This window comes from Budorcas taxicolor, chromosome 20 (assembly GCF_023091745.1).
Source record: "Budorcas taxicolor isolate Tak-1 chromosome 20, Takin1.1, whole genome shotgun sequence".
Lineage (NCBI taxonomy): Eukaryota > Metazoa > Chordata > Mammalia > Artiodactyla > Bovidae > Budorcas > Budorcas taxicolor.
In genome coordinates, this window is record NC_068929.1 from 34,931,737 (window position 1) to 34,957,802 (window position 26,066).

A 26,066-nucleotide genomic window follows, 5' to 3' on the forward strand; every position below is an offset into this window, starting at 1 on the left:
CAAGCTAGAATCTGAGCTAACAAACATTTGGGAGGGGTAGGGGGAAATGCGTATCTTAAATTTAAATTTATTTAAAAATTACAAAAAGTCTCCACTCAAGTTGGTGAAAAAATTTTTAAAGCAGCAACAACGATCTTAATTACCAGCAATCTAATGCAATTTATAAAATTGAACAAAATTTGGATGTGTGTCTTATGCCTCTATAGACACGAGATCCTTTCTTTAGGTCCTTGTCTTTAGGGTCTGGTAGTATCATTATTGGAACACTTTCCAAAGCCTTTTTCTTTTGGACTCTATGCAAAATAATTCGATAGACCCCTGTGATGGAGCTTCGGGCATCTCTCCCTTGGTTATTGCGAATGTGCTCTTCCGTAATGCCCAAGTGTTCTAAAGTGCTTTTGACCTCATTTTCTTCTTCTTTGAGGCTGCTGGTCTCTGATAAATGTTTGGGATCTAGCTGGAAAGGCTCCAAAGGGGTGGGGTACGGCACCCCTTGCATCCACTCATTGTTCATGATGGAGTCGATTCCGTACCTCTCTGTGGGTACTGGCTGGAGGACTCCCCGGATGAGGCGGAGGCAGGGCTCTGACACATGTGGAGGCACGCTGTAGGTGCCTTCCAGGATGCTCTTCTTCAGTTTGGCCACGGTCTCTGCCCGAAATGGCATGGTACCAGTCACCATGAAGTAGAGAAGCACCCCCAAGGCCCAGATGTCCACATAAACGCCGACGTAGTGCTCATCTCGGAAAAGTTCAGGCGCCGCGTAGGGTGGAGACCCACAGAAAGTGTTCAGCATTTCACCTTTTTTACTGACTGTACTGAATCCAAAGTCGCCCACCTTCACACAAGTATTATTGGTATAGAACACATTTTCTGCTTTCAGATCTCTGTGAATAATTTGGTTTTCATGCTGTGGAAAAAGACAAAGGAGGGAAAGTCATCATTCTCAAAGTAAAAACCAACATTAAAGATGCAGTAGTTGCTCCGAAACAGTGAGGTGATGTTGGCATAACAACAGAAATTCAATGGAGATCAACTGAAGTCATGTCAGATCTCAGACCTTGCAAGCTGCCCTGGCATAACCTTTAGCCAAATGTAACACCTGTACCCTCCAAGCAGACCAAAGGTTCTGTTCTGTGGAGTCAAGGCTGGAGTCTGTCCCCCACGTGGCCCTAGGAATTAGTGCCAAAAGTAAGGCCCAGATGGGCTTCCCTCCTAGCTCAGTTGGTAAAGAATCTGCCTGCAATGCAGGAGACCTTGGTTCGATTCCTGGGTCAGGAAGATCCCCCGGAGAAGGAAATGGCAACCCACTTCAGTATTCTTGCCTGAAGAGTCCCATGGACAGATGAGTCTAGCAGGCTACAGTCCAAGGGGTTGCAAGAGTCGGACAAGACTTAGTGACTAAAGAGAGAGAGAAAGAGAAAGACCTAGATCTTGTGAAACACAATGAAACAGTAATCCTTCACCTCTGAGACCATATGTGGGTTTTCCTGGCTGAGCAATCTCTCGACTAGGGCCAACCTCAAGAAGAAAAAGCCCTCCTCCAACCCCCTACCCCTGCTCCTTTGGATGGGCTCCTCTAACTTTATACAATTCAGTAGAAGGGAGAAATTTATAGTGGACAAGTTTCTGGCAGCAGATCCCATCCCACCCTTGCATTCGGGATCCAGAAAACCTTGAAGACTCTTGACCAGTTTAATGCCAAGGGCACTTGGGAAATGGTTTAACATTTCCAGATGGACCTTCTGGGGTAAGAGTCCAAGCTTCGGAGCCTGACATTTTTATTAGTTCTAGGTTCAACTATGCCAGTTGTGTATGTGAGTGTCAGCTTTCTTCTTTGTAAAACAGAACACTGAGGACCACCTCCTAAGACTCTTGTATGGGCTTCCCTGGTAGACTCAAATGGTAGAGTCTGCCAGCAATGCAGGAGACCCAGGTTCGATCCCTGGGTCAGGAAGATCCCCTGGAGAAGGACATGGCAACCCACTCAGTATTCTTGTCTGGAAAATCCCATGGACTGAGGAGCCTGGTGGGTTACACCCCATGGGGTGGCAAAGAGTCGTACAAGACTGAGCAACTAACACACACACAAAGCTCTTGTGAGAACCGAACGTGATGCTGTATCTGCAGTGTTCAGCATGGTCCTGGCATACAGCAAGCAAACCCAATAAAATCCAGATCTATGCCTGTCATCCTCTCTTTTTGGAGACCCGAGGGCTGGAGAAAGTCCTGGTATAGAGCCTCAGAGGGCTCAGTCTGCATTCTCGACTGCTGGATCCTCTCTGCTCTCCTGCCAGATCTCTTTCTGAGAAGAATGTGGAAGACCCTGACCACCTGCTCCACTGCTTGGTATTTGTTGTTCAGTTGCTCAGTCATATCCGACTCTTCATAACTCCATGGACTGCAGCACTCCAGACTTCCCTGTCCTTCACTATCTCCCAGAGTTTGTTCAAACTCATGTCCGTTGAGTCGGTGATGCCATCCAACCATTTCGTCCTCTGTCATCCCCTTCTCCTGCCCTCAAACTTTCCAAGCTTCAGGGTCTTTTCCAATGAGTTGGCTGTTCGCATCAGGTAGCCAAAGTATTGGAGCTTCAGCTTCAGCATTATGCGTGGTATAGGTCTGGCTTAGTTCTCGGCCTGGGGAAAGTCCACCCCAGCAGTCACTTAGGTGACAATCGGTGGTACCACAGCCACCACTATCAGGCTTAGGTTCTCCCTTCTTCACTTCTTTTTCTTCCCCCTCTCCCTCCCAAGTGTGATCTCGGGGTCCCTAGGGCACTGCTGCTGCTGCTGCTGCTAAGTCGCTTCAGTCGTGTCCAACTCTGTGCTACCCCAAAGACGAGGCTCCTCCAACCTGCTAATAATTTGGCCAGGAGCTCACTGATCCCAGTTCTTATCTCATGACATCCAAGGAGAAGAGCATACTAGATACAGCTTCTCAGCTAACACAGATCCCAGACACGTGTCTCTTCCTGCCAGTTACACTGAGAGCTGGGCAAAGAAGGTGGCCAAACCTTCTGCGCTAACAAAGTGGTACAAGTGGTGGTCAGGACTGCAAGTCCGATTCCTCCTGTGTGCCCAGTAGTATGGTTGTTGATAGAGAGGACACAGGAGAATCAGGGGGAGAGTGCTTAAGGAGTCCAGATTTACCTAAAGAAATAATCAGAGAACTAAAATCAGAAAGACACAAGCAAGTGTTAGTGTGCTGAGCACAGAGGCAGGAGAACTAGAAGAGCCACCAAAGGCATGAAGATCAGCGCGGGCTGAGACCAGACTGAAGAAGGCTTCATGAGAGATTCAAGCTGAGCTGGGTCCCGAAGTGTGGATGAGATCGGGAATGTGAGGCGTGATAAGAGGGGAGAGGGCATCCTAGACACAGAAGGAAAGCAAAGCCAGGAAGCAGCGAGAAGCCAGTTCTCTGAGTACCAGAAGACAGGCTTGGAGGAATAGGTGTGGCCGGGGAATGGGTGTCGGTCATTTGGCTGCTCAGAGTGACTCCTGTCAACTTCCGCAGAAGCCAGGAGGCTGCCATGTAACTGAGACCCCTGGGCGTCGCTTTGGAGGTCAGGAGCACAATCCCAGCCAGACCTCTGACTCTCAGAGAAGGGGCTGCTATCTGCCCTTATAAAGGACTGAAGCCCTCAGGGATGCTTAGATCAGGGGGCCCCGACCCCCAGTATTGGCCCATGGCCTGTTAGGAACCAGGCTGCACCACAGGAAGTGAGTGGAGGGTAAGCAAGTGAAGCTTCACCTGTGTTTACAGCTGTTCCCCATCACTCGTGTTACTGCCTGAGCTCTGCCAAGGGCATTAGATACTCAAAAGAGTTCGAACCTTATTGTGATCGGTGCATGGGAGGGATCTAGGTTGCAAGCCCCTTATGAGAATCATCCTGAAACCATCCCCACCCACCCCGCCCCCTGGTCCATGGAAAACTTGTCTTTCACAAAACTGGTCCCTGGTGCCAAAAAGTTTGGAGACTGTGGGCTTAGACAAAGGTAAACTAAAGCCCCATGCTTCCATCGTGGTGGGGAATGGGAGCCAGATCCTCCCTCCTCACCCCGCTCACCATGTGCTTCACGGCAGACACAATCTGGGAGAAGATGAGCTTGCTTTCTGGTTCTGAGAACTTCCCTTCTGTGCTGATCTTCCCAAAGAGCTCCCCTCCCCCTGCATACTCCATCACCAGGTGGAGCTTGGATAGAGTCTCCACGACCTCATAAAGGCGGATGATGTTGGGATGGTGCAGTTTTTCCATGCTGGAGATTTCACGGGATAGCAGCCTTTGGGTTTTCTGGTCTAACTTGGTCTTATCCAGGATCTTAATGGCCACTTTTTCTGGAAAAAAAGAAAAAAAGTCAAAGGATGTGCCTGAATTCATAGCTGCTTAGAACTGGAAGGAACCTAGTCCCTTTATTTTTATTTTAATAGACACAGAGGTTAAGTGGCTGTTTCTAGCTCAGAGAGCTCCTAGCAATTTTTGAGTTCAACATCAGTGCTGGTCCCTGGAATCAGTATGACTCTACCATGTATAGGTTTTAATGCCAACTTCTGCCTCCGAAGGAGGTTTCAGTTCGGTGAGGTTTATCCAGTTTTCTGGATGAAGCACTTCTACATAGCCAACAGAGACTCTCTTGATCAGGTCCAAGCCACCCCTTCAGCCTCATTGTCCATCATTCCTGTCCATGGTCCCCACCTCCCCATGTACCCTTCAGTCTGTTACAGGATGCTTTGCAGTTCACTGAAAAGGTCTTTTACATTCACACCCGGGATCTCTTCTCTACCTGCATCTACCAGGACTATTTCTCTATCTGGCTCATCACTCCTTCCCTATCTTTACTCGGTTAATAACAGATGATTCTTCACGGCCAGCCTCAGAAACAACCTCTTCCAGGAAGCCTTCTATGACACCTGTCCTTGGAAGATGACATCCAATTTCTGTGTATTCTCTGTACAAGAATCTCAGCCCCCTGCCCTGAAAATGATGACTCCTTACTCGTTTCTTCCTCCTACCCCCTTCCCTGCCTGGGCTGTGTTCTTATTTGACTTTGTCAGTGCCTGGCACACCATGTACCAGCATGGAAAACATCAGTGTTCAGTGTGAGTAAAGTGTTAGAGAGCCATGAGGAGATGGGCACTGCAAGGTACCACTGGTGGGAGGACTAGTCGGTAAGATGGTTCTGGATTGTAGTTTGGTTTTACATCTTGAGAGCCTTAAAAATGGTTGAACACTTGACCCAGATTTTTTCCATTTTGGCAGTTAATCTTAAATAATCTGATGCATATACAAGATTCTTTGTGTAAGAAAACTTCGGTGATACAGAGAACAGCTTAGGAGTCTAGCGAGAGATATAGTTAAAATAAAGTGTGGTTCACCTATCTCCACAATGGTACAGAGCTAGCAAAATGGTATGTGCAGTGATTAAAATAATGATGTTGATCTCTATTGATGGACATGGAAAGATACTCAATATAGAACATGTGAGGGGACTTCCCTGGTGGTTCAGTGGTTAAGAATCCGCCTGCCAACGCAGGGTACATGGGTAGAAACCCTGGTCCTGGAAGATCCCACATGCTGCAGGACAACTAGACCCGTGAGCCAAACTACTGAACCCTGCACTCTGGAGCCTGTGCTCTGCAACAAGAGAAGCCAACAATGAGACGCCGGTGCAGTGCAGCTACAGAAAGCCTGCATGAAGCGACAAAGGCTCAGCGCAACCAATAAATAAACATTAGAAACAAAGAACATGAGGAAAAACACAAATATGCATTTGCATAGGGAAAAAAATCTGGCAAGATAATACACCAAATGCGTAGAATAGTTATATTATTAATAAGGGGATCATGGATGGTTTTCCTTTTTTAAATTTTCCTACAATTAATTATATAATTAACATCAATGAATTATGTATTAAAAATGGTTAATGTTTGAAAATGAATGAATCTCTACTAAAAACTGACACTTTTTTTTTTTTTTTTCGCTCAAACTAGACCAGACTTTGATAAGAATTTTCCAGGCAAGAAAACTTTGGAGAACACAGGATGGCAAGGCTCCTATTTGACCTACTTGGAAAACAACTGCTTTGAAGAACTTTGGCACAGTGCTTGTGCTCAGTCACTCAGTCATGTCTGACTGTTTGCGACCTAATGGACTGTAGCCCGCCAGGCTCCTCTGTCCATGGAATTCTCCAGGCAAGAATACTGGAGTGGGTTGCCATTTCCTTCTCCAGGGGCTCTTCCCAACCCAGAGATCGAACCCAGGTCTGCATTGCAGGCGGACGCTGAGCCACTGCTGCTAAGTCACGTCAGTCGTGTCCGACTCTGTGCAACCCCATAGACGGCAGCCCCCCAGTCTCCCCCGTCCCTGGGATTCTCCAGGCAAGAGCACTGGAGTGGGTTGCCATTTCCTTCTCCAATGCATGAAAGGGAAAAGTGAAAGTGAAGTCATTCAGTCGCGTCTGACTCTTCGCCACCCCATGGACTGCAGCCCACCAGGCTCCTCTGTCCATGGGAGTTTCCAGGCAAGAGTACTGGAGTGGGTTGCCAGTGCCTTCTCCGCTGAGCCACTAGGAAAGCCCAAGAATACTGGAGTGGGTAGCTTATTCCTTCTCTGGGGGAATCTTCCCAACCCAGGAATCAAACCCGGGTCTCCTTTGCAGGAGGATTCTTTACCAGCTGAGCTACCAGCTGAGCTTCTATCTTACAGATGTGAAAATAGAAGCAGCTAGTTTAAAGTAAGAGTGTCAGTGGTTTTGTTAAAGTAGGTCATAGGTCTCCCAGAAGACAGCGGCAGAATTTCCCGGTGCCTGATGCGCCCACGTTGGCTCAGGGCGTCCGCAATATCTCAATATCGTGGGGGAGGCTCTACCGAGCGGAACCCTGGGGGCTCCCGCGCCCTCCCTCCGCAGGCCATGCTCCAGGCAGAGGGACTGACCGCCCGGGCCAGCCCCCAGAGTTGGGGGGGATGGTGGGGGTAGGGGTCCCCTCCCTCGTCGTGGCTTTCCTACTCTTCAGTCTTTGGGATTAAGAATCCGCGCAGCTGTTTACCTGAAACAGAAACTGGTTTTGCGTAGCCCGTTAGGCGAGCTGTTATTTTATTCATTTATTTTTTATAATTCTCACAGCACACAATCCACCCATAGTGTGCAATTCCATGGTTTTTTAGTACACTTGGAATTATAAAGCCATCCTCACAATGCAGGAGACCTGGGTCTGATCCCTGGGTCGGGCAGATGACCCGGAGAAGGGATAAGCTACCCACTCAGTATTCTTGGGCTTCCCTAGAGGCTCAGAGTCTGCCTGCAATGCAGGAGACCTGGGTTCGATCTCTGGGTTGGGAAGATCCCCTGGAGAAGGAAATAGCAACCCACTCCAGTATTCTTGCCTGGAGAATTCCATGGACAGAGGAGCCTGGTGGGCTACAGTCCGTGAGATCGCAAACAGTCAGACATGATTGAGCGACTGAGCACAGCACTGTGCTAAAGTTGTTCAAAGCAGTTGTTTTCCAAGTAGGTCAAATAGGAGCCTTGCCTTCCTGTGTTCTCAAAGCTGTTGTTTTTAAGGGCTGCTGCTGCTGCTAAGTCGCTTCAGTCGTGTCCGACTCTGTGCGACCCCACAGACGGCAGCCCACCAGGCTCCGCCGTGCATGGATTTCCAGGCAAGAGTACTGGAGTGCGGTGCCATTGCCTTCTCCGTTTTAAGGGCTAGAGTAGTGAATTCCGTCCTTCAGTCTGGCAGCTTGCCGGTAGGAGAAGCCGCCTCTCCGCCCGGTCCTCCCAGCGCCCGCCCGGCTTCAGTTCAGGTGCCGGCCCTTCTCTGCCGCCCCCTCCCGCCCGGGAGCGGCACTCTCGCTCCTCGCACTGCGTGCAGGTCAGGCGGCTGTCTCAAACCGCCCTTTACCACCATCCTAGTTTTGGTTTTTCAATTGTATACCTGAGTGGTTGTGAGCAGAGGCTGCCCTCCCAGGGTCGGGGTCAGAGTGAGGCAAGAGAGGAGCTGTGAGGGGAAGCCCTTCCTGAAATTCCACACCGTATGCCTGCTCACTCTAGTCCCAACCTGCTTCCTCCACTTTGTGTTAAATCAGATTCTAGCCATGCCTCCTCTAACACTAATGTATAATAGCAGGAAACATTTTAAAATCCCTGGTGTTCTGGATTGCCACTAAGTGGTAGAAATCGCGGTTCCATGAAGAACTAGGTCTCTAAGTCTACCCCTTCAACAAATGTTCAGGCAGTACCTAGTGTGTTCCAGATGGTGAAGAAGACAGACACGTGAGACAGAGGGACTTTGAGAAAAACCTGATTACACTGTGGCATGTGTTAGGAAGGAGTGCGGATGGGAGAACAGACAGCTCCCCATTAAGAAGTGATATGCCCTGTGACCAGGAGGTGAGGAAGGAGGCCCAATACCTGGCCATGGGAAGGGGACAGTGTGCCAGGTCTGGGCAAGATGTCCTGTTTGTGTTTGAAAATCCCACTATGTTGGACATTGAGAACTGAAGTGGGTGGGGGTGGAGGGGAAGGAGTCACTAACCAGCCCGGAGCAGTAGGCAGGTGTCACATGACCCAGAACCTTAGAAGTTATTACAAGAAATGTACCCTTGGAACTAGTACAATATTGTAAAGTAATTAGCCTCCAATTAAAATAAATAAATTTTTTAAAAAAGAAAGAAAGAAATGTAGCCTTGGGTCTTCCCTGGTGGTCCAGTGGTTAAGAATCTGCCTTCCAATGCAGGGGAAATTCGAGTCCTGGTTGGGGAACCAAGACCCCCATGTGCCTCAGGGCAACTAAGCCAGCCCGTCCCACCTCCTGTCAAGACTACTAGAGAGAAGCCTGTGTACTTCAACAAAAGATCCCACACGCTGCAACTAAAACCTGATGCAGCCAAATAAAGAAATATTTTTTTAAAAAGAAAGAAATATAGCTTTGGAGGGAGGAAATGAAGAAATAGGTTATATGTGAAAAAAAATGTTGCCTGATTTATCAGTAAACAGAATGTTGCAGCCATCTAGCCTTCACATTACAGCCACTGAAGGTGAGCCCTGAGGGAACTGGGGATGGAAATAGGATGCCAGCCATCAAGCAGTCATCCCGGCAGTCACCCCCATCCGCAACCCCAGCCCCCTGCACCCGAGGAGACTCAGGAGAAAGCACAGGATATTGGCTCCACTAGCTGAGGTGCATATCCCAGGAATGGTTTCAATGAGTCCAGACTCTTGCATCTTCCCAGACATAGAAAAGTGCTGAATTCCTTAACCTGGGATATCTGGTTTTCTTTAACAGTAATCTTTTGGACTTCTGACTACCTGGTCTTTGTTGCAAGAACTCCTATATATTCTGGTTCCTCTTATACCTCTTCAGAGCAATCTCTCAGAGATATCTGAGAGACTGTGTTCCCCGCTTAAGTCCTCAGTTTTGCCTGCTGAATAAAAGATAATTCTCAACTTTTAGGCTGTGCTTTTCATTTTCAGATAACAAGGATAGATTAAGAGGTACAAACTTCCAGTTATAAAATAAAAGTCACAGGGATGTACTATATAGTTTAGGGAATATAGTCAATAATATTATAATAACTCTATATGGTGACAGATGACTTATGGTGATCATTTTGTATTGTATAAAAATATTGGATCACCATGTTGTATACCTGAAAGTAATATAATTTTAGGGAAGCCCATTATAATATGGTAAGTTAATTACACTTCAAATTTTTTTTCAAATTGCGTTTATTTTTAGAGAAGAATAAAACATTTTATTCTTAATATTTATTCTTAAAATGTGGGAAGACATTTTAAGGTTTTAAGGGATTGTCATAATCTGATTTCCATTTTATTCTTTAAAAAAAATTTTTTTTGGCTGCACTGGGTCTTGCTTACAGTGAGTGGGATTTCTCTAGTTGCAGCTTGAAGGCTTCTCTTGTTGTGGAGCACAAGCTCTAGAATGTGCAGGCTCTCTAGTTGTGGTGTGAGGACTTAGCTGCTCCGAGGCATGTGGGATCTTAGTTCCCTGACCAGGAATCGAACCCATGTCCCCTGAACGGCAAGGTGGATTCTTAATCATTAGACCATCAGGGAAGTCCCTGATTTCCATTTTAGAATGCATACTCAGGCTGCAGTGTGGGGAATGGATAGGAGCAGAGGATGCCTAAGAGCAGGGCAGTGTTTTTGGAGGTGATGATAGCAATGGCAGAGAGAGGACTCTCTGGGTAGTGGCAGAGAGGAGAAAGAAAGAAGCAGAGAAATTTGAAAGATAAACCTCCCCTTTCTCCAAATTTAGTGAAAAGACTGACACATTCTTTAAACCAGGACTTGCAAACTCAAATGTCTCTAGAGGCTAGGGTGGAAATAAGGTGGCAGGCTTACTGTAAGGCAACAGGGAGTAGTGGGGACTGTGGCATCCTGAGGAATACATGCCTCAGAGCAAAGAGGTAGCTGTTACTCAACTTCAGACAATTGTTACTATTGGGAATGTAGACTCGGTGTTGTCAAATCTAATGTTTTTCAAGAGACATCGGAATTGTAATGCAATCATTCTAATCATTAAGTGTCAACAACTAATTCAAATTTTTCAAACCTAGAGTGGATCAACCAAAAATCTGTCTTTAGGACCAAGGAGATAAGGGGAAGGAAAAGATACTAGAACCTAGAGAGTGCTGTGTAGAGACAGCTGCCTTGAGAGAAGCCACGACCATTCTTCCAGAGTACAGCTGGCCTGAATCAACCTCACAGTCAGGCTGGGGGGACAGAGCTCAGACTCTTGCTCTCCTTCCTTTGATCCCCTGCAAGATCTCCCTACAAACCAAACCCAGCTGGAACCTAGAGGACTATAGTCTGGGACAGAGCGGAAAATGAAGGGTGGAAAATGGACCTGGGGAAGCAGATGGGAGATGTCCAGCACAGCAAGCTTGGAGGGTGAGAGAGCAGGCTGCAGCTGAGTGGAACACAAGGGGCTGCACCCCGAGTCATGGAGTCAGGGAAGACTTTCTAACACTTTCCCGGGAGTCTAAGTGTTAACTAGAGGAAAGTAGGGGAGAAGCAATAAGGAGCTATATGTGTGGAGGTGGATATCTATATAGGGGTATATAGGGATGTATAGGAGAAAAGACCTTGAGATAGGAAAGCCCCTGACACCTTAGGGGACTGGTCTATACACTTTTTTGATTAGCTTCCCTTACTAATAAAACATTTTTAAGCATATCTTTTTGCCTTTTCATACTGTTCATGGGGTTCTCAAGGCAAGAATACTGAAGTGGTTTGCCATTCCCTTCTCCAGTGGACCACGTGTTGTCAGAGGAGAAGGGGATGACAGAGGATGAGATGGTTGGATGGCATCACTGACTCAATGAACATGAGTCTGAGTAAACTCCAGGAGTTGGTGATGGACAGGGAGTCCTGGCATGCTGCAGTCCACGGGGTCGCAAAGAATTGGACATGACTGAGTGGCTGAACTGTAACTGAACTGTAACTATAAATATACACACTGTTAATATGTGTAATCATAGATATTAAAAACCATGCAATTACAAATATAAAAAAGGCTTTAATATTTTCCTCCCTCATCCCAGTTGGCACCCCCACTTAGGCACCTCCAGGAGGAACTGAAAGAAGAGAGTGAAGCTGGCACATGGGGAATGAAGGAAAAGATAAGCCAAGATGAAGTCAGAGAGTCAGTCAGGACCAAAGTCCCTGAGTCATATTCTGGACCTCAAATTAGGGACTTTGAGAAATCATGGGAAATTTCCTTTTCTTTTTTTCTTTATTTTATTTTATATTAGAGTATAGTTGATCAGACGGTAAAGAATCTGGGGAGACCTAGGTTCGATCCCTGGGTTGGGACGATCCCCTGAGAAAGGGCGTGGCAACCCACTCCAGTATTCTTGCCTGGAGAATCCCCATGGGCAGAGAAGCCCGGCGGGCTACAGTCCATGGGGTTGCAAAGATTCAGACACAACTGAGTGACTAAGCAGAGCACAGCACATAGTTGATAAACAACAACAACGTTGTGTTAGTTTCAGCTGAACAGCAAAGTGATTTCAGTTATACATATACCATTCTTTTTCAAATTCTTTTCCCATTTAGGTTGTTACATAATATTGAACAGAGTTCCCTGTGCTACACAGTAAGGCCTTGTTACTTACCCATTTTAAATATAGCAGTGTCAATCCCAGACTCCCTAACTATCCCCTCTGCCCCCAACCCTTCCCTCTGGTAACCAAAAGAAGCCACTAGAAAGTTTCAAGCAGAGAGCTAGCTTACACAACCAGGCTTGCATTTTCTAAAAGATCACTTCTGGCTGCAGTGTGGATAAACACGGATGAGGGAGACAGATTACAACAGCTTAATCAACTAGGAAAGGGTGAGATATTTAGAAGGCGGAGTCAGTAGGACTCGGGGTTCAGCTAAGGTTTCGGGTTGAAGAAGAGGTCAAGGTTTCTGGGTTGAGGAACTGGGAGGATGATGGCATGTGTTGGAGAAGCATCTTTATTGTCATTGGCATGGATTTGTGTGCTCCCTCAGCATCTCTGCTCTCCTCTCTCATCCTGTTCACTCAGCTAAAACATACCTGGTTACACCGAGCCTCTCACCTACTCTCTGCCTGTACCCATCAGTGACCATGATGGCTTGTCTCACTTCGAATTCATGATTTATAACCTCGGGTGCATCTTTAATGCTCTTGGCAAACACTTTATTTGTCTGGTCCAATAACACTCCTACACTTTTATTTATTTATTTATTTTTCACTCCTACACTTTTAGATGATACTTTCACAGCTCCTTTTCTCCCATCAGTTCTTTAATACTTTCTCTCCTTGCTCATAGCTGAATGACTTTGCTTTCTATTTTATTGAGTAAAGAAAGCAATAGAAGAGAATTTCCTCAAGTCTTCCAACCTACCTGAATCTGTGCTCATAAACTCTGTCTTCCTTTTTGTTCCTCTGGATAAATGGTCCCTGCTCCTAAGGCCTGGTTAAGACGCCTCAACATGTTGAATAGATTCCATCTATTCTCATCTACTCAAGAATAGGCAGCCAAAATTTCTTCCTTCTCTCCTGCATCATCAATTTTAACCTTTCTACTTAATCTTTTCCACCTGCATACATTCATGCTATTTACCCATCTAAGAAAAATGAGAAAATCTTCCCAACAAAAATACGTACATGCTAGCAAAAGACTGTACTAAAATAGTCATAGTAACATTATTCATAGTAGCCCCAAATTGGAAACTATCCTCATGTTCATCAACAGTAGATTGCATAAATTATAATATATTCGTACTGCTGCATAGCATAAGATGAGCTGCTGTATAGCATAAGAATGAAGCATCTAAACTACACAAAATAATACGAATGGTTTTCCCAAGATTTTTTTTTTTTTTTTTTTTTTTTTGCGTATGCTGTGTGATTTGCACCATGGATTGCACTAGGGGCCCTGGCAGTGAGGGTGCTGGGTCCTAACCACTGGACCACCAGGGAAGCCCCCGGTTTTCACAAATTTAATATTGAGCACATGAAATAAGACAAAAAAGAAGACATGCTGTATGAGGTCACTTACATAGTTTTACAGGTAATCTGTGATGTTAAAAGTCAGGATAGTGGTTACACTTGCATAGTCGCTATATCGTGTCCTACTCTTTTGAGACCCCATGGACTGTAGCCCACCAGCTCCTCTGGCCATGGGATTTCCCAGGCAAGCATACTGGAGTGGGTTGCCATTTCCTTCCCCAGGGGATCTTCCCGACTCAGGGATCAAACCTAGGTCTCTTGCATTGGCAGGTGGGATTCTCTACCACTGAGCCACCAGGAAAGCCCAGTTATATGTGTGGATGTAGTAAATAGAAGCGGGGATGGGGAGCCTCTGAAGTACTGGGGATGTTTTCTCTTGAACTTGGTGGTGGTTATATAGGTTGTTTTTAGTTTGGAAAATTCACTTAACTGAATATTTCAGATTTTAAAACTTCGCTTGTGTATTTATGTACACTGAACACCTTTAAAAGTTTTTGAGAAGTCGCAGAAAAGCCTCTCTTGACCTCACTTCCCCCTGCAGCATTAGACCTCTTTTTCTCATTCTCTGTATAGAAAAGCTCCCTTAAAGAGCTGGTCCTATGTCACTGCCTCCGGTCCTCCCACTATATATGTATTTTTAATTTATCTATTTATTTGGCTGAGTTGCCAAATAAATCTTAGTTGCGGCACTCGGGCGCACGTGCTTCTCTAGTTGTGGCATGCTGCCTTAGGTGCCCCTCAGCACGTGGGGTCTTAGTTCCCCAACCAGGGATCAAACTCGTGTCACTGTATTACTAGGCAGATTCTTAACCCCTGGACCACCAGGGAAGTCCCACCCTCGTTATATCTTGAGCCTAAGAGATAACGTTACGAAAAATGCTCTTCTCAGGGCCACTGATGACCTCCAAGTTGCTAAAAACAATGGCCAGTTCTCAGGCTCATCCTTCCTCCTAGAACATCTTTGCACTGAGATTCTGAGAAAACATGCACTCTTGGTTTTCCTCCTACCTCTTGCCACTTCTTCTAAGGTTCGTTTGCTGTGTTCTTTTCATCTGCCCAGCCTCTAAATGTTGGACACCTGAAGGCTTAGTCCTTGGCCATCTCTACAATCATTTCCTTGGTGATCCCAGGTTCATATATACACCTGCCTACAAGACCTCTCCATGTGGTTGTCTCAGTTTGGGTTCCGAAGCAGATCATGAGGTAGTGATTCAGTTGCAAACAGTTGATGAGGAATGGTACAGCTGTACCCAGCAAACGGTGGTAGAAGAATGAGAAAGTGAGAGAGGAAAGGAAACGCAACCAATTAAGGATGTGTTACTAAGCAAGTTACCAGTTAATTCTGAATGACTCTTAGCACAACTGACACCATCCTGGGCCCATACAATTCCTCCTGTCCTTCCACTGACCCTATCCAGGACTGCACCATGCAGTGAATCACTTTTCTGTTGTCAAGAGCTTTGTAGTTAATATTGTTGTTTATTCGCTAAGTTGTGTCTGACTCTTTGTGTCCCATGGACTGTATGTAGCCTACCAGCCTACTCTGTCTGTGGGGTTTTCCAGGAAAGAATACTGGAGTGGGTTGCCATTTACTTCTCTAGGGGATCTTCCCAACCCAGGGATCAAACCTGGGTATCCTGCATTGGCAGGTGGATTTTTTACTGCATAGATACTGTTGAAGGATTGTTAAGTCCAGGTGACCTCTATGCTCTATTAGTTTCCAAATAATGATGAAGACTTTTGATGACATATTCCTGGTACCCACAAGACTTGTTACCCTTTCAATCATCTTGATTTAGAAATACACTTCCTGTTTTAAGCACGTACATATACCCCCATGTCCTAGGTTAGCTCTAAAATTGTCCCAGTGGCCGGTTGGCAGTGCAGAGTACATCCTACAAACGCTTCCAGATCATTGTCTGTCCAATCCTGATCCCACCTTATGAGTTACCCTTTAATAAACTGATCCATGAGGTTTATGGTGCTGACTGCTTCATTTTTCAGTGGGGATCTTTTTTTGTTCCCTCCATCCTCCAAAAATCCTGCTGCGAGTTATCATTTGAGTTTTACTAGCCAAAGAATTGATGCTTTTGAACTGTGGTGCGGCAGAAGACTCTTGAGAGTCCCTTGGACTGCAAGGAGATCCAACCAGTCCATTCTAAAGGAGATCAGTCCTGGGTGTTCTTTGGAAGGAATGATGCTAAAGCTGAAAGTCCAGTACTTTGGCCACCTCATGTGAAGAGTTGACTCATTGGAAAAGACTCTGATGCTGGGAGGGATTGAGGGCAGGAGGAGAAGGGGACGACAGAGGATGAGATGGCTGGATGGCATCACCCACTTGATGGACGTGAGTTTGAGTGAACTCTGGGAGTTGGTGATGGACAGGGAGGCCTGGCGTCCTGCGATTCATGGGGTTGCAAAGAGTCGGACACGACTGAGCGACTGAACTGAACTGACTGACTGATGAGAAGTGTGAGAGAGTGGGGGTACATCAATTACTGCCAGTAACTGGTTGTTGGATGCTCTTGACAGATGTTAATTCCCCTGTATTTTTGGCCTCCCATGCATGCAGGAAAAGCAGCTCCAGCAGCTAGAGAAAGCCTAGAGGCAAAGAGATGAGAGACAAAGGCCCAGCTTGCATGCACTGAGATGGTAAGACCCAAAGAGGCACAAGTGAGGCACCAACAGCTTCTGCTGTGCTTGTGTAACAGGTATGTCCAACGTGTACATTCAATACTGATCTCTTCCACCCCAAACCCGTTCCTCCTACAGTCTTCCCAGTTTGGGTAAATGGAAACTATTCTTGCAGTCAAAAACCTTGAGTACTTGACTCTTCTCTTTTACACTCCACTTTCAATCTGTCAGCAAATCCTATTATCTCTACTTCTAAATATAGCCAAAAGCCAGCCCCTTCTCAGCCTCTCACTGCCCCCTTCCTGGCCCAAGCCACCATTCTCTCTTGCCTGGATTATGATAGGCTCCCAGCTGATCTCTGCTTCTGACCCTTTGTAGCCTATTTTCAACAGAGCAGCCAGGGTGATCCTATTAAGCATAAGCCAGGTCGCATCATTTCTCTGCTCCCTTCAAGGGCTCTGGTGTCCCCTGTAGGAAAAAGCCAAAATCCTGACAATGCGGTATTGCACATCAGCCCTCCATAATCTGGTCCCTGCTGCTCTCCTCTGTGACCCGCCTTGGCCATTTCTAGGGTATTACAGGCACTCTCCCACCTTGATGCTCTTCTACGGGCTGTCCCCTCTGCCTGACCACGTTCCCCCATGGACCCCGTGGCCAGTTTCCTCATTCTCTTCAGTTCAGTGAGCACCTCCTCAGAAAGGCTGTCCCTGGGCATCTTGTCTGAAACTGCAGTCCCCAGGGATCCACCTCCTTCCCTCTGCTCTATCTTCCTTCTTGTCTCTTATCACTACATAACATAATGAAAATTTTCCTGGCTTACGTTTGTCTGTCTCTCTCCACTGGAGCATAAGCTCCACAGGGCAGACTGTTGTCTATTTTGTTCACTGCTCTATTTCCAGTCCCTAGAAAAGTGCCTGTTACATGGGAGGTGATCAACAAATATTTGTTGAATAAATGATCTCATTTAATGCTCACAAGAGCCCAGGATAAGTATCCCCATTGAAGTATAAACTCAATTTTGCCTTTTTGTTTACTATTATGTCCCAAGCATCCTCCCTGTTATTACAGACTCCCCATAATCGTGATTTTTTAATAGTTGTGTGACTTCCATCCAGTATATATGCTTTAATGTGCTTGAGCATGCCTGTATCATTGGATCATATAAATTATTTTTAGTCTTTTGCATTATAAATATAGAACATTCTTTTGTTATAGTAATTCTGGACTTTTTTTTTAGGATGGATTCACCAAAGCCACTAACTATTCTTAAAGCAAGAAAACATAATTTTATCTATTTTTATTTTATTTTATTTTTTTGGCTGCACTGGATCTTCGTTGCTGCGCTCTGGGTTTCTCTAGTTGTGGGGAGTGGGGGCTGGTCTTCGATTTGGTGTGTGAGCTTCTCATTGCAGTGGCTTCTCATGTTGCAGCTCGAGAGTTCTAGAGTGCACGGGCTCAGTAGTTGTGGCGCTGGGGTCTAGTTGCTGCAAGGCATATCGCCTGCATTGGCAGGCAGAGTCTTAACCACTGGACCACCAGACAAGTCCCTTTAATTTATTTTTTAATTGAAGCACAGTTGATTTACAATATTGTGTTAATTTTGTTGTATAGCAGAATGACTTATACACATATTTTCAATATTCTTTTCCATTATGGTTTATCCTAGGATACTGAATGTGTCCCCTGTGCAATATGGTAGGACCTTGTTTATCCACTCTATATGTAATCCCAAACTCCCAATCCATCCCTCCCCTCCCCGACCTCTTTGGTAACCACAAGTCGATTCTCTACGTCTGTGAGTCTGTTTCTGCTTCATAGATAGGTCCATTTGCATCATATTTTAGATTCCACATAAAAGTGATATCATACATTATTTGTCTTTCTTTCTTCTGACTTACTTCAGTTAGTACAATAATCTCTAGTTGCACCCAGCAAACATCATTTTAAATCGCTATTTTAATGAATGTACCCAAGAGGAGAGATTGCCTTTAAAAACAAGTGGGGGTACTTCCTTGGTGGTCCAGTGGCTAAGATTCTGTGCCACCACTGCAAGGGGCCCGGGTTCAAGCCCTGGTTGGGGAGCTAGATCCCACGTGCTGCAACTAAAGATTCCAAGTATAGCAACTAAGACGATGCAGCCAAATAAATAAAAATAAATATTTTAAAATACACTAAAAAAAATAAACACCAGTAGGCCTTATTGGTTAAGCTTTACTAGAGCCTGTGTGAGTCTTCCAGCTCTCTCTCTCTTCCAGTTCTCCTGGGAGATTACAGCATGAGGAACCACCAGAGAGTACTGCCATGCATGGCTCCCTCCCACATCTCTTCTCACTACTACTGGATTTTCAGAGGACATTATTACACTGACTTAATTCACCAAGTATTGTTTGAATGTTTATTACTTATACTGCATGTGGGGGAAGTCTGAGGATCCATAAGACACAGTGTCTGACACCAAGGAGCCTGTGACCAGGACACACAAGTCTTTCACTCTAGCTGGATTTGTTAAGCTCCAAACCTTCATTATTCATTCATACTTTCTCTGGGGCTCCAAGATGGTCATTTAGCTCCTCTACCTCATGACCTCTGTGTATGTCCAATTCAGGGCTTCAAAATCTGCACTCTCAAATCCATTTCTTCTCCAATAGTCACTATTCAGTATTGAGGCTGGAAGCCTGGGAGACATTTTCATTTCTTCCTCTCCCTGTCCCCTCCTGCTTCTCCCCCATGCAGTCGACCACAGGTTTTCAATATTCTGAAATAGTCTTCAAATGCATCCTCTTCTCTCCATCCTCACTGTCACTTCCTTAGCTGAGATGGACATTGTCATTTGGACCATTAGACTAATATTTGATTCTGACATCCCTGACTCTTGGCAGGCCTCACCTTCAGTTCACTTTCCTCACTAAAATAATCACTTCTGAGGCTTCCCAGGGAGCACAGTGGTAAGAGAATCCACCTGCCAATGCAGAAGCTACAAGAGATGCGGGTTCGATCCCTAGGTCAGGAAGAGCCCCTGGAGGAGAAAATGGCAACCCACTCCAGTATTCTTGCCTGGGGAATTCCATGGACAGAGGAGCCTGATGGGCTACAGTCCATGAGGTTGCAAACAGTCAGACATGACTGAGCAACTAACACTTTCACTTTCCATTCATTTATTTGGCTGTGTTGGGTCTTAGTTGTGGCACCCACAATCTTTGATTTTTGTCGGTAAGCAGGATCTTTAGTTGTAGGGGGTAGGATCTAGTTCCCTGACCAAGGATTGAACCTGGGCGCCTGCAATGAGAGTGCAGAATCTTAGCCAAGGGACCACCAGGGAAGTCCCCTTCACTGAATTACTTTGAAATCTCCAAACACTCCTCACCCTGGCTTATACCTCCATTCACTTTACATCTCTCTCTGCCTGCCATCCCCCTTCCCCTTGTATCATTTCTCCGCAAACCTCAAGACATAACACAAACCTTTCCTGATCAACTGACTCTTTACTGATCTCAGGTTCGGTCGAGCACACCCTTTGTCCCTCACCCTGTGACAGCACTTATCAAATGTTTCCTGTCTGTCTCCATTCCTTACTGAGAGTTCCTGTCAAGCAAGAACTGTATCTTATTGACCGCTGCAAGGCACAAGAGAGTTAATTATGCTTTTTTTAAAAAAAAAAGAATGAATGAACCGATGAATAAATAAATCAAGAGAGAAGGAAAAAGGGTTCTAGTAACATGAGACTAGAGTGGCAGAGAAGACGACAGGAAAGAAGGGGTCAGGAAGGGCAGCATCAGGAAAGGGCCAGGCGCTGTGGCCGCTTTTGCTTTTGTTTGAGGCAACAGATGGGACATAAAATATTCAGAAGCTGAGTGTGTCATCTCTTTTGAGAAATTTCTCATCAGCTAAAATGGGACTCGTGGTGGTTTCAGCCTGCTCTATCTGCTTGCAAGGCCCAAGGAATCTGAGCCATTAGCTATAAAAATAAACTCCAGCCAGTGGGGGGCCTGTATGGAGCCTTCTCCCGAGGGATCATGAGCAGCGGGCACCTTTTTATAAACTACTGTCCTGGGAGCTACCTCTGGCACTAAAACCTTCCATTTCCCTGGGAATCTGCTCTGTGATTTTATCCAGATTGTCCGTGTTTCCTAGAAAACCTGATGACAATTCTGGGCCAGCTGGCTTTGTATGGGAACCACATTTAAACAAATAGCTCTTCAGACGATGTCATCTGACATGGCTTGGTAACAGGACAGGGTATTTGGAATTCCCAGCAAGGTTAAACCACTCCCTGATAAATCTGCCCCCATTGTAGAAGTGAAGATTTTAGAGGAATGTCCCTCTGTCTTTCTAACCCAGTCCCCTCCAGGTAGACTAATGTCCTCCCTCTTGTCACAAGTCACTGTCCTTTAAAAAAACAAATATATATATAGATTTATTTATTTGGCTCTGCACAGGTCTTAACTGCAGCATTGTTGTTCAGTTGTTCAGTCACTACTTGTTGCCGCCTCATGGACTGCAGCAATCCAGGCTTCCCTGTCCTTCACTGTCTCCTGGAGTTTGCTCAAACTCATGTCCATTGAATCGATGATGCCATTCAACCATCTCATCCTCTGTCACCCCCTTCTCCTCCTGCCCTCAATCTTGCAGAATCTTTAGCTGCATCATGTGAACTCTTAGTTTCAGCATTTAGAACCTTAATTTCCTGACCAGGGATCAAACCCAAGCCCCCTGCATTGGGAGTGGGGTGTTTTAGCCACTGGACCACCAGGGAAGTCCCACAGTATTCTGGTCTTCACTCTGTCATCTTCCCTAAGTTCTTACTTCCTAATACATGAACCCGGAGAAAGCAATGGCACCCCACTCCAGTACTCTTGCCTGGAGAATCCCATGGACGGAAGAGCCCAGTGGGCTGCAGTCCATGGGGTCGCTACAAGTCAGACATGACTGAGCGACTTCCCTTTCAATTTTCACTTTCATGCATTGGAGAAGGAAATGGCAACCCACTCCAGTGTTCTTGCCTGGAGAATCCCAGGGATGGGGGAGCCTGTTGGGCTGCCGTCTATGGGGTCACACAGAGTCGGACGCGACTGAAGCGACTTAGCAGCAGCAGCAGAGGCAGCAATACATGAACTGCCTGGCTCTTTCTTCATCCTCACATCAATTTGCATCTGGGTCCCCCTTCTTCATGCTCTCGGATCCTTTTGTTCTCACCTTCCTATTCTTTCCTGGGCTCTCTTCCGTGAGAACCAGAGGAGAGATGAGCATGGGACCAGGATGAGGCCATCAGGGAACAAGTCCGTCAGTCAGGAGGTGAAGTCCAGGACTCGTTTTCCTGTCGCATCAGTACAGCATGTGCAGGGACCTGCCATTACACTTTCTGGCTCTTGTTTATATGTTGAGCTTGTTGAACTGATTTTCCTCTGCCTGTGCTTTTAGCCGTCTTTCCCCCCTTTGCCCCCATGCCATTCCATAAGCAGAGGTGACACTGGGCCTTTGATAGCAAGGTTCCTCTGTGGGGGGTTATGAGTGAGGAGAGCATGGCAGTGAGGCCGCTGAGGCACTATCTACACAAGCAGGAAAAGCCTCGTTCTCTGAAACCCACGGGGCTAGAATTAAGTTACCTCTGTAACACAACAGGCATGCCTTTCGCATTTGAGATGACAGTCACTATGTAAATGCCGATTGTTGATCCTCTTTCTTCTGTCCTCCTCACATAACGGTGTCTGCAGAATTAGATGCCCTGTGCCGTTGGCCAGTGGCAGGGCCCTGCTTAGCTGGCTACAGTCTCTGTGATGATGTGTCATCGTTTCACTGTGCTCTCCACTCTCCCTTCTCAGAGATGCTTCTTTGGACCTTGGGCTTTTCTGACAGTGAGGTGGGCCGTGTGACCCTGGGCCACTGACTTGACCCAGGCAGGCCCTTGACTCAGCGGCAGCCCATCACCGGCTGACCAGTGAGGACTTATATTCTCTCTCTTTAAAATCTGAGCTGCAATAGGATGAGACTGGTCAGATGGAGACGGGCAATAAAGCTGAGAGATTACATAGATATGGGCAGCAGTCATTGTTGGTGATGTGCTTTTGGATAATTAAGCACAGAAGACCACTCTGCAGAAAGACGTATGAAGTAGAATGAGAAAACATGTGGCCCCGGGGAAAGGAGAGGTGGAAAGGGTAACCTCCATCACCCCAACGTGGGGCCACAAATTTCCCCTGCACATGAGTCACCCCGTCACTGCACTGAAATCCCGAGGAAGCTTGGGTTCAGCAAAAACAAAGCTGAGTTCTAACCCTGCCTCTGCCCATGACCTCAGGACAGCCACTCCTGAATCTCTGTTACTCCCACTTGTAAAACACAGGAGGATGAAATGAGGTCAGTGTTTCCCAAAGCGGAACCTTGAACACTCGTGGGTCATGCAGTGAGTTTAGTGCAAGGAAACAGCCTTAAATAGCACCAAACCACAGCATAAAAATGTTATTTTCATATCATTTAAGAGTTAAGAGTATCAGTTAAGAGTTCTCCCTTAACTCTCCTAAGTAAGATAAAGAGAAACACGGATGGGTTTCTGGCATGTTTTAAATTACTTTCAGTCACTTAAGTTTCCTTTAAAAAATTTCTTTTTAATGTAAGTTATTCTTATTAGTAATTTCTTATATTGGATACATGTTGAAATGACAATAGTTTGACATAGTTTGGGCATTAAATAAAATACTGTTAAAATTTTTTTAAAAAATTGGCTGCCCTGGGTGACTTGTGGGATCTCAGTTCCCTCAGCAGGGATTGAACTCGTGCCCCCTGCACTGGAAACGTGGAGTCTTAACAACTGGACTGCTAGAGAATCCCATTAAAACGTTTTGAAAGTTGTTAAGAGAATAGATTTTAAAGTTCTCACTATACATACACACACAATTGTAAGTATGTGAGGGGATGAATGTGTTAAATAACCTTATCCAGGTAATCAGTTTGCAGGATATACATATATAAAATCAGAACATTGTAGTCTTAAACAATATTGTGCATCAATTACATCTCAATAAAGCTGGAAAAATAAATACAACTTTTAAATTTGTTTGCCTTGCATTACTTTTACCACTATCTTCTATTCACAGGTTTTCAAGACATTAATATCAAATTTCCATCTGAAATAAGTTTAAGTAAAATACAGACGTGCACAGTGATAGCAACCATTTATTGAGTGGCTACTATGTGCCATGTAGTTTATGTTATTCCTGATTTTCCCTACAATTCTAAGAATAATTATCTCTGTTTTGCAGTTAAGGCAACTGAGGACCAAAAGAATGAGTATAATATGCACAAAGTCAAATACCTAGCAAGTGAATGAACAAGGATTTGAAGCCCATGCTCTGAAGCCCATGTTTTCAGATTTGCCTGTTTCTGAAGCCCACGTTCTTTCCACTCTCTCTTGCTTCCTCTCCACTAGAATCGAATATCTGAACCCACATTCAGCAAAGAGTTCCAAGTTGGCCACATCCAGTAGGCTTTGCTCAAACATCAGCCCCTCTGTCCTCTCTGCCACTTTGGGTACTCTCTCCTTTCTGAACTCCTCCCCTGGTTAGCGTTTACCCAATTTCTTGTCTCCCCTTCCTGATCAAGTCTTCCAACTGCTGTCTCAATCTCCAGCCCCTCAGCTCTCCCTATGTGTTTTATCTTTTGCTCCTCACTCTTGCTCTAGACCACTGAAAAATTCTTTTGCCCTTCACTCTTCCTCTAGACCACTGAAAAGCAACATCTGTCCTAATTTAGATTTAAATCCTCTATGCTTCCCTGGTGGTTCAGACAGTAACGAATCTGCCTGAATGTGGGAGACCCAAGTTTGATCCCTGGGTAGATGGAAGATCAGATGCCCTGAAGAAGGAAATGGCAACCCCCTCCAGTATTCTTGCCTAGAGAATTCCATGGACAGAGAAGCCTGGACAGCTACAGTCCATGGGGTTGCAAAGAGTCAGACAAGACTGAGCAACACACACACACACACACACACACACACACACACACACTAGATATGGAGAATTCCATGGACAGAGGAGCCCGGACAGCTACAGTCCATAGGGTTGCAAAGAGTCAGACATGACTGAGCAACTAACACACACACACACACACACACACACACACGATTTACTTTTATGTAATCAGTGCTCCTGGCTGCATTCTGTCAGTGAGGAGCCCAAGGCTCACAGCGGTGCTGTCATGCACCCAGGTAGGTAAGATGAGGAGCCGAGATGTGAAGGCATGAACCCAGACACTCGGGCTCAGAGCAAGACAGAAGGGGACGCTGCAGTGACTTGGGGGGGGGGGGGATTGTTGGGGGGAGGATGTGCGTGTGCTGCTTTCTCTATAGGGATGCAACAGGGTTGAGAGTGGAATGGGATTGGAGTTTAGAGAAGAAGAGAAAAGAAAATTCTAACATAAGCAAGAACACCCTTGAAGACGTGGTGGTAAATGTCAGTATGGGACTTGCAGGGAGAGAGCAGAGCCCATGGGCTTTAGAAAGTCGACAGATGATACTGAATTGCAGGTGTTCTTTTTCTGTCTAGTAACTCCATTATGTCGATCTCCAAGCTTAGCCGAATTCCAGGTAACTTGGAAAAGTGCCCACATGGGTTCTCCTCACGGTTCCTGAGGCCCGGGCAGTGGGCACTGCTGGTCTAGAGTCCAGAGGGGCTAGCAGTCAAGCAACCACGGGTCAGTGGTAGAAAGCAAGGAGCTAACAACAGTGAGAATTGGTGCAGGGCAGACAAAGCAGAGAAGATCCTGAGATCAAGTCCCTTTTCCCCAAATCTCACAGAAGCAGCAGCCTCAGGTAAGGAGGAGAGACTGGACCCGCTATCCACTGACCATCCGGGAGGGTCCCTGTGCCATTGGTATTGACACACAAATATAGACAGAAGTTACAAATAAGAACTTGCAATGTGAGTGGCCTTGGAACCAAGCCACACTCCACTCGGCTTCTCCAAGGCATAACTGGAGAGAACACCCTCAGTGTTTGAGTTCACCTGCACGGTATAGCAGAAGTTTTTGGAGTCAAAGTCACCTAAGATGAAACTGCTAAAGCCACCCTGGACTTCTTTGGATCTTAGTTTCCTTATCTATAAAGTGAAAATAAAAACACTGAGCTCACACCATCACTGTGAAAATGAACTTCGATAACGACAGACAGCAGCTGCCCTAATGCTTGCCCTTAGCAGGGACTCAGTGATGTTGCCTCACCGGCTTCCCTGGCCCCAGACTCCTAACCTGCCCCCCAAACCAGGTCCCCACACTCTGGACATCACCCGCAGAGGTCAGTTCCTACCTTTGGTTAGGGAGTGAATCCCCAGCTTGACTTGGGAGAAGTTCCCACTTCCGATCTCCCCTCGGATGCGATAGAAGCCGATCCGCTTGCCCAGAGTGATCTCCCTCACCACCTTCTCATCCTGGGACATGTCCTGGGTCAGCTTCTCAAAAGGTGTCAGCTGGCGAGGCTCTCCCTCCTCGTCCTCCTTGGCGCACTCCGTCTGACAGCCACTCTCCTCACTCTCCCGCCGACCCCACCTGTCACAGTGGGGGTTCACCAGGCCGCCTCCATTCACATACACAGCAGTCATCGTCCACAGTAGGTTCACCTCTCCATCTCAGCAGAGGCAGCAAGCAGGGGAGGATGGGGAGGAGCGGAAGGGGCCCAAGGGGGATGAGAGATGGGACTTAAAGGTTGTAAGGGCCCTGTGTCCTTGAGAGCTGGGCAAAGACTCCTGGATGCGCAGACCCCTTTCTAGGCTTCAGTCAGCTGAAGGCAGAGACCAACCCCAGCACTGCCTACCCAGCCAAGCCCAAAGCTGCCCGCCTCACTCGAGACATCTCACACTCTCCTTCATAGTGAACTTCCCGGCTCTAACTGGACCATCAGGCATGCATCCAGGTACCCTAGCCTTAATCAGGCTCCAAGAACTTTC

The 26,066-nt window shown here is 46.3% G+C and overlaps 1 protein-coding gene across 1 annotated transcript; it reads right to left on the minus strand.

Annotated features, from left to right (window-relative positions):
* Positions 1-160: 160 nt before the first annotated feature.
* NIM1K (NIM1 serine/threonine protein kinase) lies at positions 161-25,721 on the minus strand. The gene is made up of 3 exons (XM_052659327.1): positions 25,430-25,721; positions 4,070-4,338; positions 161-910 (listed from the first exon to the last, which is right to left on the minus strand). Exons 1-3 carry the CDS (start codon positions 25,719-25,721, stop codon positions 161-163), a joined length of 1,311 nt encoding a protein of 436 aa, XP_052515287.1.
* Positions 25,722-26,066: the final 345 nt, after the last annotated feature.